Source organism: Coturnix japonica, chromosome 24, assembly GCF_001577835.2.
Source record: "Coturnix japonica isolate 7356 chromosome 24, Coturnix japonica 2.1, whole genome shotgun sequence".
Taxonomy (NCBI): Eukaryota; Metazoa; Chordata; class Aves; order Galliformes; family Phasianidae; genus Coturnix; species Coturnix japonica.
The window spans coordinates 343,765-362,095 of NC_029539.1; the positions used below are offsets into that span (position 1 = coordinate 343,765).

General features: G+C 58.9%; 2 protein-coding genes across 7 annotated transcripts in view; one reads left to right on the plus strand and one right to left on the minus strand.

Annotated features, from left to right (window-relative positions):
- The first annotated feature begins 12 nt into the window (after positions 1 to 12).
- On the plus strand, positions 13 to 10,374 carry ST3GAL4 (ST3 beta-galactoside alpha-2,3-sialyltransferase 4). Of its 3 annotated transcripts, none has more exons than XM_015884001.2 (13): positions 13 to 122; positions 2,362 to 2,502; positions 3,950 to 4,028; positions 6,860 to 6,938; positions 7,516 to 7,585; positions 7,767 to 7,847; positions 7,932 to 8,029; positions 8,230 to 8,290; positions 8,491 to 8,586; positions 8,677 to 8,866; positions 8,982 to 9,125; positions 9,283 to 9,426; positions 9,503 to 9,871. In XM_015884001.2, exons 2-13 carry the CDS (start codon positions 2,468 to 2,470, stop codon positions 9,587 to 9,589), a joined length of 1,164 nt encoding a protein of 387 aa, XP_015739487.1. In that variant the 5' UTR covers positions 13 to 122; positions 2,362 to 2,467; the 3' UTR covers positions 9,590 to 9,871. The 3 variants fall into 3 exon arrangements, with proteins under 3 accessions (XP_015739487.1, XP_015739486.1, XP_015739488.1); XM_015884000.2 differs by lacking the exon at positions 13 to 122 and adding an exon at positions 404 to 525 and having other exon boundaries at positions 9,503 to 10,374; XM_015884002.2 differs by lacking the exon at positions 13 to 122 and adding an exon at positions 404 to 525 and having other exon boundaries at positions 3,953 to 4,028.
- A 554-nt stretch (positions 10,375 to 10,928) lies between these two features.
- Positions 10,929 to 18,331, minus strand: part of KIRREL3 (kirre like nephrin family adhesion molecule 3) — a 211,280-nt gene continuing 203,877 nt past the window's right edge. For 2 of the 4 annotated variants that reach the window (XM_015883992.2, XM_015883994.2), the window contains 7 exons: positions 17,172 to 17,272; positions 16,867 to 17,065; positions 16,103 to 16,138; positions 14,590 to 14,697; positions 13,638 to 13,747; positions 11,961 to 12,047; positions 10,929 to 11,729 (listed from right to left, as the gene is read on the minus strand). In XM_015883992.2, coding sequence (XP_015739478.1) covers positions 11,286 to 11,729; positions 11,961 to 12,047; positions 13,638 to 13,747; positions 14,590 to 14,697; positions 16,103 to 16,138; positions 16,867 to 17,065; positions 17,172 to 17,272 — 1,085 coding nt within the window. In that variant the 3' untranslated portion in view covers positions 10,929 to 11,285. Of the gene's footprint in view, positions 11,747 to 11,960; positions 12,048 to 13,637; positions 13,748 to 14,589; positions 14,698 to 16,102; positions 16,139 to 16,866; positions 17,066 to 17,171; positions 17,273 to 18,331 lie in introns of all 4 variants that reach the window. The other 2 variants (XM_032449137.1, XM_015883993.2) reach the window with 2 other exon arrangements.

The window sequence follows — 18,331 nt, forward strand, 5'->3', positions numbered from 1 at the left end:
CCTTCGAGCGAGCCCAGCTCCCCCGCCGAGCAGCGGCCTCAGTAATTACCCCCGGATCAGCCGCGAGCCGATGGTAATTAAGGCGCAATTACGGACAGCTGCTCCGCTGCCATCGGCACCGCGTGAGTGTGCGGGGGGTCGCGGCGCGGAGGAAACCCCGGGGCGGACGTTGGGGAGCGGCCAGCATCCAGCATCCAGCATCCAGCTCGGAGCCCCGAGCAGCGGGTGGGGATGGGCAGCGGGTGGGGGTGGGCTGCTCCGAGCCCCGGGACCCCCCGCGCTGCTCTCGGGGTGGCGCAGCCTGATCCTCCCCCCGCCCCCCTCGGCGGATACGGGACCCCCCCGCTCCGTCTCACGGTGGGTCCGGGCCGCATCCCCGCCCCCGTCGCTCCCCCCGCCCCTTCTCTCCCTCCGCCCCATCGCTGTGTGCGCAGGCGTGCCCGCCCCGCTGCCTGCCCCCCCCCGCCCCGCTCACCCGCTGCCCGGCCCTTCTCGCTCCGAGCCCGCACCCCCGGCCGCCCCATGGTGAGTGCGTGGGGGGGGGGATGGGGGTCCGCAATGGGGTGAACGCAGAGCGATGCGAAACTGCTTTGTCCCGTTGCTTTTGGAGCTGGGGGGGGTTGGGGTGCGCGGGGGGTGCGGTGCCGGAGGCCGCGGTGCGGGGCGGTGCCGGAGCGGAGATGCGGGGCTGTTGCGTTGTGTGTATCTGCGTGTCGTTGTGAATGGGAACGAGATCGGGAGCCACGGAACCCAAACTGTGCCCCGCAAAGCAAAGAGCATCGGCCCGGGCTGTGCCGTGTGTGCCGTGAGGATCCCAGCACGGATCCCAGCACGGATCCCATCGCAGCGCTGCCCGCCGGAACGCGAGGATTCTCATCCCAAAGGGGAACGTCGGTGGGACTTGTGCTCACTGAGCGGTGGTGTTTGGAGAGGTCTCATTGTTCTTATTGGAGAACAAAGCGGTTCTGCCCGTGGGGCTTTGTGTTACTCCTGTACGGCTGCACGGTGCCGCGGTCCGAGGGCAGTGAGATGTCTGGGGTTTGTGCTGCAGGTCCCAGCCCTGCTCGGCTGTTGGCAGCTCCAACGCTTGAAGCTCTGAGCTCCTGACGTTGCTACCAGCCGTGGGAGCTGCTGGACTCTTCCTAACGCCTGTGCTTAATTATCTGCATCGTTAAAGGCCGCTGCTCCTCCAGCTCCAGGCGATGTGTTAATAGCCCTCGGTCCCACAGGGATACGGGTGATGAGGGAGGGAGGCTGCTGGGCTCGGGGTGTCCGTCCGTGTGTGCAGGGCAGGGTCGGGGCGGTGACCGCAGCGTCCATCCATCGAATGGAAGCGCAGATTGAAGCCCTTTCCCAGCGGTGTCTCCTTTGGGTTCGGCACTTTGGCTTTTCTCCTCCTCCATCCATCAGACAGAAGCCACCGCCGCGATGAGCTCAGTTGGTTGTTTCCCATCGCGCCCTCCCTGCTCAGCGCCGGCGGCTCCTGGCTGGACCCACGGCCCCGGGATGTTCCTGCCGGTCGCTGTGGGCTCTGGCTGTGTGACAGCAGGAGGAAATGCTTCCACTGCTCCTTCACAGCTCATGGGGCTTGTTCTAGGAAACCGGCGGCTTCTGGGACAGGGGAAGAGGCAGAAATGAAGGGCCGGATCCTGCACATCCCTGTTTGCAGCTGCCATCCCATGTGTGTGTGCTGCGGGTGGGACTGGAGGTTTGCTCTGAGAAAGCGAATGGGAAAAGGATGCGCCCCGTGTGCCCAGGTGGGACGGGCAGCTCCGCACCTGCAGCTCCATCTATTTGGGTTCCTGGAGCAGCCCCGAACCTGAGATCACGCCGTTGGAATTCCCTCGGTGCCACTGCGATCAGTGCGATCACTGCAATCATTGTGATCACTGTGATCACTGCGCTCAGTGTGATCACTGCAATCACTTCCAGATGCTGTTCCGGCTCCTCTGGCTGCTCTCCCTGCAAAATGTCTCTGGCCGAGCAGCCCCGGGGAGCTCCTCACCTCCACATCCCGCTGCTCTGCTGCCATTTGGGTTTTGCTGATGGAAAAACCCACTTTTGGCCTCCTCCAAACCACGGCTTTTCCAGGGTTATTAAGGTCTTATCCCCCGGCCGTCATTCAGCTCGCTGTTGCTTTGCCTTGTGCCCCTTCCTGGGTCTCCCTGCCTTTTCCATTGTGTGGTTGTAGGGCACATGATGCTGGGGACCCACAGCTCTGGTTCCTCCAGTGGCCAATGTGAATGGGAGGGGGCTGCACCCAAACCAAGGGGTGTTGGGAGGCCGGTGCTGCAGCACATCCCTTGTGGCTGTGTTCTGGTTATGACTCTGATCATGATTTTGTTGTTTTTTCTATTAAAGAAAGCGACTCGATTCGCCATGAGGAGGGACGGTGCCTTCCAGGAGCAGCCCGCCCTGATCGAGCCGGGGAGGAACGAGCGGTCGATGAATTAAAGATGGGTGGAAAATGAGCAAAGGGAAACGCAGCCATCAGCGGGACGGGTAGGGAACCCACAGTGCAGCGTGGGGACGGCGGCCTGCCCACAGCAGAAGGGTTTGGGTTGTCTGCTGGGATCACTGTGGGGGAGATTGCTGGGTTTGATCCTTAGGGCTGAGCTGCTCTGGGGAGGTTTGGGGTGATTTTGGCAGCGGGGTCAGGCAGGTTCGTGCACGGTGGGTTTTATAGATGTTGTGAAACTTGGAGGCGTAGGGAAGAGCAGATGATGTGATAAAAGTGCAGATGGTGCAATAAAAGCTGCTCTTTGCTGGGGGGGTCCTGGGGCTGCTTGAAGCCACCAGCCTGGGGTGGGATGGGGCACGTGCCAGTAGGAAGGGACAAAACTCTTACTGGGAGACTGGGAAACGAGCTGCTGGGTTGGTGAGCTCTGATGGGACCCTGCAGCATCCTCCCAGGGTGGGGGCTGCAGGGCAGGGAGCATCCCCTGGTGCTGCACTGCACAAAGTGCTTTCCAGCAGCTCTCCAGGGGGCTGTTCTCCTTAATGAAGCTTACAGCTGGAGGTACAAAGGCTGGAAGGAGCAGGGGATGGTGTGGGGTCCTGTGTGAACTGAGATGGGTGTAGAGAACTGTGTGCTCATGTCAGCAGTGAGCGGGCTCTGGGTGCTCAGTCTCAGTGGGGTGGCACAGCAGTTGCTGTGCAGAGGGTCTCTGTGCTGCGGGTGCTTCCCAGCTGTGAGCTGAGGTTCCCCCCCCTCCATCTCCTGGCTGGGAGCGGTGCTTGGCTGCTTCAGAGCAGGGAGAATGTGGGATGGGAAGAAAGGCCCTTTTGTTCGGGTGCCGTGGATGGGATGTTTCGTCACTGCTGGAATTCTTCTTCTTTTTATTTCTTTTTCCCCTTTTTCCCCTCCAAAATTGAATGTTGCCAAACCCAGCTCCGTTCTGCGCAGCGTTTTGGTCCCAATGGCTGCCAGCAGAGCTCCGTGCTCGTGGCTTTTTCCCCATTGGGATGGAAACCTTCCCTGCCCCTCAGCCAGCAGCACCCACAAGGGCTGACTCTGCTCCTGTTCCATTTCCAGTCCCCGTTCCACTCCAGGGCCACCCAAAATCCAGCCCGCACTTGGGAACGTGATGCTGGCGCACACCTGACCCCAACGAAGGAGCCCTGCTGTGGGCTGGGGTTGGCTCCTTACCCTCGCCCCACCTGGCTCCTCGTTATCTGGGTAATTAAGGCTGATGCAGAGCAGCTGTGGGGAAGGCAGTTTCTCTCTCTGGAAAGCAGGAGGGGTGCTGCAGTGCATGGACACTTTGCTCTGGGAGGAATTGGATTTCTTTCTTCTCCAAACTGTGGGGAGGATGTGGAAGATGGAAAGTTTGGGGAAAGCAAAGGGGGCAGAGAGCCCCTGAGTATGTGGTGAGCAGTGCTGGGATGGGCCCTGAGCTGCCCTGGTCTCGTGCTGAGGGTCTCCCTTTTTCCTCCCTTTTTCCTTCAGCAGAGGAAGAGAGGATGGTCCCGTAGCCCCGCAGCCCCTGGAGCTGCTGCCCCCTCTGCTCGCACCACGTGGAAGGACCGTGAGTACCACTGGGGGGGGGGGACTTGTGGGGTGATGTGGGGCACCATAGGGAAAAGGTCCCAGTGGAGCTACCTGACCCCAACAGGTGGCACTTCTCCGCTCTGCAGCCTCTGGCTGCTCCCAGGGCTGGGCGCTGTGTGAGTGGGGGGCTGGGTGTGGGGCTGGGTGTCGCTGCTGTCCCTGTTGGGATCCTGTCCCTGTGCTGGGTTGGGGGCTGTGCTTTGGTGGCTGATTTTGGAGAGCTGCAGCCCCTCCTGCTGGGCTGTGTGCTGCTTACAGAGGGGTCTTGGCACCTTTGGGGCACCATCAAGAGGGACGCCTTGTTTTTATGACCTGGAATGTGTCATGGGTGGCCCAGGGGTGAGCACTGGCAGAGCCCACGTTGTTCATTAGTCACAGGTAAATATTATGCTAAGGCTTAGCCTGCCTGTAAAATCAGAGCTGCTTCTTCCTATTGTAGTCCTTTGACCAGCTGCTGACAGGGCTCTGGTATCATGAGGCAGGAAATGCTGTGTTTTTTTATTCAAGGTCCATTAAGTTTGCTTTAAACATTCTTTACGGCAATTGCTTCTGATGGTGTTGAGCCACCCCATAAAGTCTCTGTCCCAGCCTGGAAAATCCCCATGTGGTGGGTAGGGAAGGGTGAGGAGCTGCTCCCCATTTATTGTTCAGTTTCTTCATGGCACAGTGCTCCCCCCATCACCTCTGTACCACCCCCTGGCTGATGGGATGGCTCTGCTCCCATCTCAGTGTGCCAAAAGCCGCCGTGGAGCTGGGATACGTGCCTATCCCACATCTCCTTTTGGCAAACCACGCTGCGTTCTGTGTGCATCCCTTATCCCCAGAGCAATGAGCATCTCCTCCGGGCGGGCGCTGCTGTGGGAATGCCAATGCCACCCAGCCTGCACCAGCAGCCTGCAGCCAGGGGTACGTGGGGCTGGAGGTGGCTCTTGGGCCTCTCCCTGTTTGGAGCACTGGGAGGTGCTGGGCACACCGTGGTGCCAAGGCAACCAGCTGCCATCTGATGGATTCCTCTGGTGATTGAAGCAGTAAATCCCGCAGAGCTGTTTGATTTCATGTCAGCACTGGAGCACTGCCCTTCATCCCCACCCCGCTGCTCTCAGTGCCCCTGGGGGGCTGCGGGTGGTCCATTGCACGGTGGTAGGTTGGGGAGCTCCGAGGCTGCACCACCCCTGTGCTCTGCCCGCCTCCATTGGGTTCTGCTGCTGAACCTGAACCTCATTGGGCTGCCGAAGAGCCCCTTTGCTTTGGACCTGTGTGGGTTTGCGTGCAGCAGGGCTGCGGCGCTGCATTCAGCTCCTTGCAGACCTTTGGCACTTTGCTGCGTCCCGTTTGATCCGTGCTGGGTGTTTGTTGTGCAGCGTTGGGGTGAGAAGCTCTGTGCCAAAGTTCCAGCCTGCGGCAAGGGCGATGCGTCGGCACAGCTTCTAAGCAGGGTGATAACGCTCAGCCCGGGGGTGCCGTGGAGGTAACGCCGTGCAGACATCAAAGAAAAGGGGCTTTTTGTTCATCTCTTTGAGGAGAAACCCCAAATCTCACCTGGGGATGTAGTGGGAGCAGTGAGCATCTGTGTGAGCTGGGTCTGCACACACCGTCCTGCTTTGGGATGCTGCTGTAGGTTGGGCATTGCCGGGCTGGGTTCGTTCCCAAACCCCTCCTTTGTGGCCTTCGTGTGGGGCCGGCTGTGCTCTGCTTTGCTCCCCAAACCACTCTTTGCATCTGCCTTGGGTCGGTTTTGCATAAAGGTCGGCTTGTGCCTACAAGCCTGAAGAGAGAAGGATCACAAAGAGGAGGAAAAAGAGAGAACTATTTAAGAAGAGAGCTGGAATGTAAAAGCAAACAGCGGGCTGAGAGCCTGCTTAGCACTGCTGGAGCATCTCACCTGCAGGGAGGGGAGCCACTTGTGCAGGGCTCTGCTGGTCAGTGCTGGGGCAGGAGCCAACAGGAAAGATATGTGGTCAGTGCTGGCTCAGGGAGCAGCTCTATGGGGCGCCCAGCAATGGGGCATCCGTGGGTTTCTCATCCCTCCTTTAAATATGTTTCCGTTTCGGGTGCCCACGTCAGGTTTCAGGGCTGGTTACCCGCTGTTTGCTACCTGTGCCTTATGGAGGAGATATGATTCAGCACCAGACAGGTGATTGATAGTGCAAGGAGCGAGCAACACCTTTCCTATCCTTTATCAGCACTGTTAACACGTTTTTATGTGCTCCACATCCTGTCTCGGATTCCAGCTGGTGATCAGGCAGGTGAGAGCTGGGCTCTGGTGCTCCATCCTTCTCCCCTCCATAATCTGTTTCCTGGTGATACCCCAAAGCAGATCCCTGCTGCACCCTCATGCTGTGGCTGCTGTCTGTGCTGCTGTGGGGCTGATACCCCCCATGGGGACGGGACATCCCTTGGGTGGTGGCTGCAGTGCAGCCCTGGCTGATGAATGCTGCAGGGCAGGCACCTCCACACCCTGCTGGGAGATGTGCCAAGGGCCGCTTGTGCTCTGGGGTGGTAAAATCGGGCTGGAGGTGCCCATCTACGTGGCACAGAGCTGCAGCCATCCTCCAGGGCACTGAGCTTTCCTGTGGGTGATCCCTAAATCTTCTCCCCACGGTGAGTCGATCCACAGACCTCCATAGGGATGTGCTGGGCCACTGCAGCTGGCAGAGCTGCCAGCGAAGGGTTGGGGTCACCAACACTGTGGGGGTGTTCAGGGACCGTAGGGGTGTAGCACTGGGGGATGTGGGCACAGTGGGGTGGCTGGGGATCAGGGGGGTCTTTTCCATTCCCTGACCCACACATCTCTCCCTCCCACCCCAGGTGAGCGGCAGCGGCTGCGATGAGAGCCCCGGCCCTCGGCTGATGCCTGCCCTGCTGATAAAGATGATCAATAAGTCCCGTGAGTGCTCACTGCGCGCACTGCCAGCCCCTCTCCTGCTGGTGCCCTGAGGGCCGGGGGCTGCTCGGTGGTGGCTCTGCTGGGGTTACAGCACTGGGGCTGGGGTTGAGGCAGGGAGTGGGCGAGCATCGTGTCCCCATCTGCGCTTCCCACAAAGTGGGGTTTCTTTTCCTGTCCTTCCTCTGCCCGCTCAGTGTGGGCTCAGCTCCCCATAGCGTCCCTTGGAAATGGAACTGGGGGATCGGGTGGGTCCTTCATCCCGTCTGTCCTCCCCGGCTGCGGATGTTCGCGGCAGTGGAGCTCTCTCCAATGCTGACACCCAGTGGCCGCTCAGTGCTGCTGGGGGGAGCTGTGAGCTCCATGGGAACCCCCCAAGGAGGAAAATCCTCTCGGGTGGGCAGGATGCGGGGCAGGATGCGGTGCAGGATGCGGTGCAGGATGCGGGGCAGGATGCGGGGCAGGATGCGGTGCGCTGTGTGGCTGAGCGCTCCTTCCCCTGCGCCCCTTCCCTTTCTGTCTGTGCTCGAGGTTCCCACGCCTCCCTTCCCTGCACTGAAGCTTTTCTCTTGGCTCACAGGAGGGAAGATCCTGGGAGTGCTGGCGCTGTTTCTGGTGATGGTGTGGTACTCGATATACCGGGAAGACAGGTATGTACATCCATGGGCTGTGGGCACAGCGTGCTGCTCATCCCATCCCTGGCAGGACGTGGACCAGATACCCCACAGCTCTTGTGGTGTCTGCACAGCCAATGGGGCCAGCCGCAAAAACAACCCCCTGCTTTTCCTGTGGGAAGGAGTGGGAGCTGCTTCTAATTTCTCCCCTTTTCAGCTTTTATTTCCCTGTGCAAGAAAACAAGACTGTGTGTCCCATTGGGGAGGTGGAGAGGAAGGCAGCACAGCTCATCGGGAAGTGAGTAATGGGAGAGGGGTCCCTGGGGCACCACGGCCAGGACCCCATCCCACAGCCTCACCCCCCCACCCCCCTTCATTGCAGCTACACAAGGGACCGCCCGCTCTTCCTGCAGCTGAAGGATTTCTTCTGGGTGAGGACGCCGTCGCTCTACGAGCTGCCCTATGGCACCAAAGGCAGCGGTGAGCCACCGCCTCCCTGAGCATGGGGTGGGAGCCATGTGGGTGTCTGCTTCCCTAGTTTGTGGTCCCTACAAAAGTTGGGGGCACATGTAATGGGTCCCCAGCTGTGGAGCATGGGGGGTAGCGGCCACACGGGGATGGGGTGGGCACTGATGTGCTGCTGGGGCTGTTGTCACCTTCCCCTCGCTGTTGCTTTGCAGAGGATGTCCTCCTGCGCCTGCTGTCAATCACCAGTTACTCACTGCCCGAGAGCATCCAGAGGTAATGCAGCAGGGGTTACCCTTGGGGGGTGTGTAATATTTGCATGTGAAGTTGTGTAAAGGCATCACCAGAGACCTGGCCAACTTGGCCATCGGGGAGCAGGGATGGTGCATGGGGAGCTCTGCAGTGTAGTCAAGGCAGGGCTGAGACCCCTCTGAGGTTAAAGATGTGATCGATTCTGAGCTGCTTTTCCCCCACAGCCTGAAGTGCCGGCGGTGTGTGGTGGTGGGCAACGGGCACCGGCTCCGCAACAGCTCCATGGGGGACACCATCAACACCTACGATGTGGTGATCAGGTACAGCCCGGGGTGTCTCTGTGGGCCACCCATCCCTGCCCAGTGCCACGTGTCACTCATCACCCACTGAGCAACATCCCCATCCCGCAGGCTGAACAACGCACCGGTGCACGGCTATGAGCAGGACGTGGGCTCCAAGACCACCATGAGGCTTTTCTACCCCGAGTCAGCCCACTTCGACCCTCAGGTGGAGAACAACCCTGACACGCTGCTGGTGCTGGTGCCCTTCAAGCCCATGGACTTCCAGTGGATGGAGGCCATTCTCAACGACAAGAAGAGGGCAAGTGTGGTGGGGAGCCACTACCCACAGGGTCAGCCCTGCCATGGCAGCTGTGCCTTCACCCCCAGCACTGTGGGGATTCACCTCTTAGTGAGAGGTCTCCATCCTCTTCCAGGTTCGTAAAGGGTTTTGGAAGCAGCCCCCACTGATCTGGGATGCCAACCCGGAGCAAGTGCGCATCCTCAACCCCTACTACATGGAAGTAACTGCTGCTAAACTGCTCAGCCTCCCCATGAAGCAGCCACGGAAGGTCAAACAGGTAATGGCATGGCTTTGTGACTGCTGAGCAGCTCTGTGCCAAACGTTGTGGGACTGTTAGTGGGTTTCAGCCCAACAGAAGGATGCTGCTGGCCCCATATCCTGTGACAGGTTTGGGTTTTGGGATTCTGCCCATGGCTTCTCCATCTTTCCCCCAGAAACCAACCACGGGGCTGTTGGCCATCACCTTGGCTCTCCACTTCTGCGACCTGGTGCACATTGCAGGTTTTGGGTACCCTGACTCAGCCAACAAGAAGCAAACCATCCACTACTATGAGCAGATCACGCTCAAATCCATGGCTGTAAGTGTCCCCCTGCTGTGCCTGTCCCCTGACGTGGGGCACGGCTCTGGTTTCACCCCTTCCTGCTGTCCCACAGGCCTCGGAGCACAACATCTCACATGAGGCGGTGGCCATCAAGCGCATGCTGGAACTGGGCCTGCTCAAGAACCTCACCTACTTCTGAGGGCACTGGGGCTACACAGAGACACGTCCCACCTCGTTGCCTGCGGTGGTGCTGGAGGAGCCGGTGTCACTGTGCCCATCACGCTGCTGGTGGCAGTGGGGGGCCATGCCGGCTTGCCGGCCCCAGGGGCGCAGGGAGCCCCTCAATGGGGACTTTTCATATGGAAACACTGAAACTAGTGAGGACTTGGGAGAGATTCTGGGGAGGATGGAGGGGACCCCCCCCCCCAGCAGGTCTGGGGGTCACAGCAGGGTGCACTGGAGCCCCCCTCTTCCCCTGGATGCTCTTGCATTTGGGATGAGGAGCCCAAGGAGGGGCTGATGTGTGGGGGTCCTTGCGGAGTCCCAGCCTCCTCCCAGCTGGGCACCCCCAGTATTTAATTCCTCCCTTCTTCCCCCTCGTTTTTTTATTTTCCTTTTACACGCTGGCCCAGCCCCATGCCTTAGTGCTGGTGTGGGGGGCTCAGCCCTGCAGCACCCCTGGGTGGCCCATGGGAGGGTGTGGGGGCAACACGGCAGTGCAGATTAATTTAATTAATTTAAAAGATTATTTATCATGGGGCCTCCCCCCTCTGTGGCCTCGTGCAGGGGGGGGCTCTTGGCTCCTGGGGTGCTGGGGGGGGCTCCCCCCTCCCCAAAGGTGCCTTTTTGTCCCACCATGGGCGCCTTGCTCACACGGGATCCTGCATCCCCCAGGATTTGGGGAAGGGGGGCCCTGGGACCCATGGACCTTGGGGTGTTGGGGGGCTCCTGCTGGCACCCAATAAAGGTCCTGGTGCGTCTGGCCTGGGTGTTCTGTGCTGGGGCTGGAGTGGGGATGAGGGAGTGACTGAGACCCCACTCTTGCCCTGCTGTGTGACTGTGTCCCCATGTCCTCAAGCATCCCTGTGCCCTGCCCCAGTGTCCCCGTGTTCATGTCCCCATGCACATGTCCATGTATCTCTGTGTGTATGCTGTCTCTAAGTCCTCAAGCCTAGCGTTCCCCCCGAGTGTGTCCCTTGGCCCTGTAACCACATCCATGTCCTCATGTTCCTGTCTCTGTGTCCCCAAGCACACCTGTCCCCTTGTGCTCTATGTCCAACACCCATGTCCCCTCCCTACCTGCTGGGTCCTTACCTGCTGTGTCCCCAGCATGTTGTCCTGGCTCCCGTGTCACCAGCGGCTGTGCCCTGGCTGTGGCCATTCCCGTGCCTGTTTCCCCATCCATCAGGCATCCCCTGAACCCACCTTCCCTACTGCCCCCCCCACCACGCTCCTGCTGGGGTCACACAAGGATAAGGGACCCCCAAAGCTGCTGCCATCGCAGCCTTTGTCACGGCGAGGCCATCAGCCCAGGCATGCCACGAGAAACACCTCTTGTATTGCCCGCCATACAGCGCGGTGAGGCCCTTCCCGGGGCACTCAGGGGGGTCCCTGTCCCCGCTGGCATGTTCCCCCCCCACCCCAAATCCCACACGATGGGACCCCCCAGAACGGACTCTATAATTATGGACACCGAACACCAAGAAAGAAGGAAGGGAGCTGGGTGGGGGCAGGTGGAGCGTTGGGGTGGGCACGGGGATGGCGGTGTCCCCAGGCCCTATGTCCTCAGTGGGGTTGTGCTCAGCCCCATCGCCCCACTCTTGGGTCCTGATTCCAGCACCACTGTCCCAGCGGAGGGTCCACAGCCCCATGGGGACTGCATCACCCCCCGCGCTTCAAACGTGCGTCTGCATCCGCCTCTGCAGGGGCCGGCTGGGGTCCGAGTTTTGGGACGAAGACTGGGAATGGTGGGAGGAGGATGCGGAGGCTTTGCTGGCCTTGTCAAACTGCACGTAGCCGTCCTGCTTGCCGCTGCTGCTGATGCTGCTGTCGCACTGCGTGTCGAGGAAGGAGCTGCTGTCGCTCATGGAGCCGCGCTGGAACTCGCGCTCGCACAGCTCGATGGAGCTGCTGCCCATGCCCAGCACGAAGCGCTGGCTGTAGTCGTAGAGGCGGCTCTGCCCGCTCAGTGTGCTGTAGATGTTGGTGAAGGACATGCCCGTGGGCACGCGCTGCTTGCCGGCCGGCCGCAGGTCTGCAGGGCAGCCCGACAGTGAGATGGTGGGAGTGGAGTGGTGCTCCTTGAACGTGTTGACGCTGTAGTAGCCGTTGGTGGGGTCCTGTGGGCGGGTGAGGGCTATTGGTGGGGTCACCCCAAACCCCTTCCGTCTCAGTAGGGCACCCCATGCTACACAACCCACACCCCGACACCATGGGTTCCCCAAAAGGGAGCAGACAGCCATGCTGGAGGTACCCCAGCATCCCTCCTCCCAGTGTGGGGACAGGGTGGCACCAGGGTGGGCAGCCTGGAGGGGGTATGGGGGGGGGGAGGGGCATGTCCCAGGGCTCACCTTTAGGTTTTGGAACTCCTTCTCCTCCTCCTTAAGCACCTCGAGCTGCTTCAGCACCGAGTCCTGCTGGAACTCACCCCGGTCCATCTGGGGAAGGAGCAGGCAGATGTCAGCACCCTGAGCGCCTGCATCGGTCCCTCCTCTCCAGAGCGGGGCGCTCGGCCACAGCTGTGGCTGCAAATCGCTCTGATCCCAGTCTGGAGAAACCCCCACCTCTCTTTTTTCTTTATCTTTCCCTTTTTTTTGCTCTTTTTCTGCATTCTCATCCTTTCCTCCCCACCTGAACTCAGCTGCTCAACAACTTTAAAGAAAGAAAAGAGAAATCCCAGCTGGCTTTTGGCACGGACACGGTGCCGTAATTAATGAGAAGGCCTTGATTACTTTGTTTTTTAATCCCCAACTCTGGCTCTTCTCAAAACATGCGAGTTGTGAGTCCCGGAGGGTTCTGCTCTGCACTGACGTGGGCTGTGCTGCACTGGGATCCTGCACCTCTCCACCTCATTACTTCCTCTTTTGAAGGCTGACCACAATGGGAGGCGAGTTATGCATTAATTACACGCTGCCTTTAATTACCCTTCCTCCAGAAAGGTGGGGCTGTGCCGCCTGCCTCATTACCGGCCAATTTCTCTGCTGCCTTTTATCTCAGCTCACATCGATCGCGTTGCTCTGGCCACTGGAATTTGGGCACGGAGCCGCAGTGCTGCGCCCCAGAGGGCTCACTCTCCTGCTTTTACTTTTTTCCCCATTTTTAAGAGGTAAGTGGTTGTGGAAATGTGCCCTCCAGCACTTTCTGTTCATCTTCTGAAAGCCTTTGATGCAGCTATTAAATGCAATAAATTCAAGTACCTGAGTTTTGCGTGGAAGAAAGAATTGCCCGTGAGAGGTGCTGACGGAATGGGAGCAGCCCATCCAGAGCTGCTGTGCTTGCAGCACCCGGCCCAGGAGCAGCCCAAAGGTTTTCCCAGGAAGAATCTGATCCTGCCCATGTCTGGAGGTGGTGCAGCCCCAAAAGATGAGCCCAGTGACACCTTGTGATACCAAAGCCCATCATGGAATAATAGCCATTAAGGTTGGAAAAGACCACCACGTCCCCCTGGGTGAGCAGCATTCCCCATCCCAAGGCTGGGATGCTCTGGCCCATTGCAAAGCACCACCGTGGCTTTTCTACATCACTTCCTAAAGCACTGAGGGACTCCTCAAGGTCGTGCATGGCCCAGAAATGGTGCCTAATAATTAACAGTGCTCCCTAATCCGCCACGTACTGAACACTCTACAAAACGGCACCGCTTTCATCTGGGCTGGCAGATCCCACAGAGCGGATATTAAATTCTTTGGGTTCGTTACAGGAGACAAGAGAGTTTTAATGGAGACTCCCCGTGGTCAGGTCCCAGTGTGGGTGTGCTGATGTGACTGCATGGCACTGCACGCTGTATTGGATGCTCCGTTTGCTTTTTGGCCTCTCTGGGCTGGCAGCCTTCCCTCCACCCATAGCATTGGGGGATCGTGCTGAGATAACGTGAACATATGCAAATCAGCCAGCAGGACGTGTCTCCTCAGGTGTTAATGAATTTACAGACGCATGAATAATGATTTGTGGAATGCACAGAGCCATGCAGGTCACAGATGGCTGCAGAGCAACCAACGCAAGTGTGATTCCCAGGGGAAGGAAGCCCTTACCATCAGCTGCTTGATGGTGGGGTGCTCCTCTGTCTCCCTGCCCGAGGACGGCTCCTTGTGCACGATCTCCACGCGGATGTCGTTCTTGCCTGAAACCACTCCTTTCAGATCTGGGCAGAGAGGAAGAAGAGCTCAGCTCCAGTTAACCACACATCCCCAGGGCCCACCTGACCCAGCCCAGCAGGCAGAGCTATGCCAGAAGGTCCCCTCTGGTCATGGGGTGCAGCTACAGAAGGGAAAAAGGCCAAGTGATGGACGGAGTGCAGGCATGAGGACAAACACAGCCCCGCTTTCACACACTGCCCTGAAGGTGTCAGGCGTGCTTTGAAGAACTGCTCCCTGAAAAACTGGGCGAGCAGCGGGAGGAGAAACAGCAGCAGGAATCCCAGGTGGAAACAGGGGATGGATGTGGATCTGAGACCAGAGCAGCCCTCAGCTCAGTGCCCACTCTCTGAGGCTCCGTCCTCACCCCATCTCCTCCCCTCAGCACTGCTCTGCCCACAGCCGGCTGCCCCACACCTCAGGGTTGTGCTGAGAGGCCCCTGTTCCTTTCTTGTGCCTTTGTTTTTGGCTGGGACGATGCTCCCAGGCTCCTCTGTATTAAATCACAGGGAAAAGCTAATTACTGTCTTGCACATCCTCCCCCAGGAGCGCTCCCCCTAAATAACACCAGGCCGTTATGTCACCAACAGCACAACACCAGATGTGCCATAAAACCTTTTTTCCTTTCACTTCCAGAGCACAAACGGCCTCCAGCCCCGTCCTGCTGTGTCCTCAGCAGGAGATGCCACCCCAGAGTTATGTTCCTCCCATGGGGATGCTCTGTTTGCGGGCTGCTGTTGGGGAACTGATTGAGGGCAGGATGAGGAGGGGATGGAATAGGAGGAAAACCAGAGTGCTTCCTGCCCCCCAGTGGGAGCACGTCTGGCCTTTGCATTCACCCTGCACTTACTTCGCTGGGAGCGGGCACAGCAGAAGGCGACGATGGTGGCCATCAGCACCAGGAATGCCACACCAGCCCCCACGGCCACCCCGATGATCACTGCCATCGGCACCGACTCTGCAAGAGGAAGGAGAGCGCAGATGAGCGGGGCTGAAGGCAATGGGTGGCTCTCCCCAGCTCAGGACCCCTCCCGGCCATCAGCTGGGTGATGGGGAGGGATCGGGGTCCTTCCCTGCTCCCCCTGCAGCACCATGTCCCTATGGGTGGTGAGAGCCCAGCGAGTGCAGTGCGTAGCTCTGCCATGTGCTGCAGCTGGGGCAGCGCTGACCTCTCTGTGCCTCAGTTTCCCCTCTGTGCAGGGAGGAGGGAGCCGAGGAGCTGGTTGCTTCCAATGGGGCCATGTTGCTTATTGGATGAGTGGCTGCCTCTCAAGTGCTGCGGGTTCAAAGTGCAAAAGAAGACGGCCTGGTGACATTGCTAAGAAAGAGAAATGGCATCAGAACTGGCTGGGAGAGAGGCTGCACGGAGGGATGGAGACAGGCACCAGCACCATGGGCAGGTGTGAGAGCTGTGGGTGTAAGATACCTGGGGACAGGTTAACGCAACAGCCACCAGCCCACTTCTGCCTTTGTCATCACAGGGCTCCTGCTCACTCCCTGGGCTCACTGCGGCTGGGAGGGATGGAGTGGCCGTGATGGGGTGAGCGGGGCCCCATCCTGTACCTGGGGGGGCTCACCACCTCCTGCCCATGGAACCACAGCCAGGCTCCCTGTAGTTCTAAGTGCCCCTTTCTAAGCCCGAAGAGAAAAAACATTTCCTGGAGGGATCAGATGGGGGGATAAATGTGTGCCCGGCACGATTCCCCACAGATCACACCCATGGCAAAGCCAAGGGCTGTCAGCCAGCTGCTGACTTGCTGAGTGACACAACCCTGTGCTGCTGAGCTGAGGCTCCACTCACACTATAAAGAGCCTTTCAGCACATGGCTCATGCTGACACTTCTCTCTTTCTGGCTCTCCTGCCTCACTCCAGCTGTTCCACCTGTCCCTTGAGCCAGCACCCACGGCACAGCTCTGCTCCTCCCTGAGCACTCAGCACTGAAGGCTTCCTAAGCAAACAGACCAAGAAGTTGATTCCCTGCTACAAACTGCCCCAGCAGCATCCAGCTGAACAGCAGCAAGATGCTGGCACTCCCCCAGGTGACCTGGGGAAGGCACTTCTGGAGGTGTTTGGCTCTCTGGGAGATATAGACGGGAAGGGTGAGGAGGGAGAGGTGAGGGGGCAGCTCAGCCGTCGCTTTGCTGCAGGTGGTGGCTGTGTTGTCACCCCCTGCAGTGGGGCTGTGCTGGGGCACAGAGAGGCAGGGCGGCTCACCATGGAGCAGAGCAGGATCGGAGACCCCAGCTCCCCATCCCCTGCCCTGCACTGCCCTACAGCCCCGCCGGGAGGAGGACGCCGGCTCCTCAGGCGTGGTGACGGCTGGGGACAATTCGCATTCACCGTCAGCTCAGCATTTCCGTACCTGCTTGCATACCAGCTCCTGATTTCATTTCCGTACCTGTTTGAAAATAAAGCAAGTGTCCACAGCCGTGCACAGCCCAGGCGCCCACATCAGCCTTCGGAGCACCTCCTGCTCCCAGCGCACGGCCCCATGGAGGGGATGGCCACCCCACGGCATCCCCCTGCCCGCTGCAGGGATGTCCCCGAGTGGGGACCCCCAGCCAACACCAAGTGCTCCCGCCGGCTGGCAGCCGACCCAGAGAAACCGCTGGCTGTGTTTGCGTTGGAAGAAGCCCAAGGCTAATTTTAAGGGGTTCATTTAGCTCTGATTTAATCTGGACGGCAGCCTCGCCTATAAATCACAGCTTAATGAGAGCAATCCACCTGCCTGCCCTGGCATTTAATAAAATAGAAGAGGACTGGAGGCCCTCCAGGAGCTGAGCGAGCCGCCCGGAGCCACATCCCTCCCTTACCATGAAAAGCCCCCAGCCACCCTGAGACCCCCTGAGGGCTGCGGGTCTGGAAGGAACCACCACTCCCATTTCCCTGTGGCTGTAAATGATGCTGCAGGTGGATGGGCATCACCTTGCACTGTGGGTTGGGGAGTGCAGGGGTGGCCCATGCCCTCTGTCTCCAGTAAGAGATGCAAAGTGGGGCTTTCCCCACCTCCTGCCCGTCAGCCAGGAGCCGGGACCCTCAGGGTGCCCCTCCATCCTTCCTCTGAGGCATCCCAACAACATTATGGGGCACCTGCTGCCCCCGCAGCCCCGAGCTGGCAGTGCCCACCTTGTTCCTTGAGCCGGATGATCTCTGTGTCGGAGCCAAAGCTGTTCCATGCTGTGCAGTTGTAAATGGTCTGGAAATCAGCGCGGACGATGTTGCTGATGGTCAGCGTGGAGATCACCCCCTCGTCCGTGCTGACCGTCTCCACCGTGTAGCGCCCCGAGGTCCCGGACTCCAGGACGTTCTCCTTCCAGGACCAAGCCTGCCAAGCAACAGCAGGTTCAGCTCGGGGCGGGATTCCTGCCCACCTGTGGGGGTCCCCACGGAGTGGTCAAACCCCACGGCTCAGTGCTCTGGGTGCTACTCACAATGCGGTCGGGCGGAGGGGTGCTGCGGATGAAGCACTTGATCTGCCCCTTCTGGCCATGCAGGGCGTGCTGTGTCTGTGTGCTGGAGATGATGGGTGGCCCTGCAGGAGAGAGGAGAGGGATTGGTGACAACAGCAGGAAGCAAGTCACACCTGGCTGAGGCTGGCACTGCCACCTGGATGCAGAAGGTGCAATGGTAAACCGGCAACTCATCTCCAATAAACATCACTATTGATGGACTGTCCTTTCCATGCCTTAAAGCTCAGCAGGGAACACCTGGTGCATAAGGTGTGCATAACAGCACAGGGATGTGGGGTGCTCAACCCCAATGAAACATCCTTATTCTCCTTCGTGGAAGAACCTTAAGAGTAAAGCGGTCAGAGATGGGAATGTGGCCTGCAGGCTCTCACCCCAAGGGAGCAGCAGCAGAACTGCAATCCTAATTGCTCTTTATTAGACTCTTAATTACAGCAGATTTACATTTCTATGAGTGGCTTGCTGCTGGCAGAAAAGAGAAGGGATGCAGGCAGGGAGGCGAGGGGCAGTGCTGCTGGTTCTCACCATGTCACAACCCAGCATCTGCATATCTGGAAGCACGGCAGACAGGCAGCGCTTGTGGAGCGATGGGTAACAGCAGATATGGCTGAAGCAGAAGGTCAGGACTTGCTTCCTGAAGTTTGGGTGCAATGATCATCACTGCATGATACTGGAAACTCTTCTGCCTCTTTTAATACATTAAAAACAGACTTTCTGTTATTGCTTTCTGCCCAGTCTTCTCCAAGATGATCTCAGCACATTCCCAAGATGAGCGTTCTCCTCCATCCACCCCTGGAAGCTCTGAAGGATGGGACTATGATGATCATTGAGTCCAACCAGCTCCACACAGAACCACCTGAAGGTCCAGAGTTTGGTTTATCCTTTGCTGTGCCAAGATGTTAACAGATCCCTTGAGGCTTTGGCTGTTCCAGGGGACAATAACAGAGCCCAGTCCAACTCCACCATACACTGAGGGTGGCACAGGAGAGGTGGTCCCGTCTCCTCAGCTCTCTCAGCACGTGTAGCTGATGCCACTGATGGGCAATGAATCCAAAGCCAATGGCATCCAGAGTGTCAACAGGGTGTGCAGGTCCAAATTAATGAATAAAAGCCATCTTCTCACT

Coding starts and splice junctions, on each gene's coding strand:
- ST3GAL4 (XM_015884001.2), top strand. CDS start 2,468: ATGAGCAAAGGGAAACGCAGCCATCAGCGGGACGG. Junction 4,029..6,859: donor TCGCACCACGTGGAAGGACC/GTGAGTACCACT, acceptor CTCCCACCCCAG/GTGAGCGGCAGCGGCTGCGA. Junction 8,291..8,490: donor CTGCCCGAGAGCATCCAGAG/GTAATGCAGCAG, acceptor TTTCCCCCACAG/CCTGAAGTGCCGGCGGTGTG.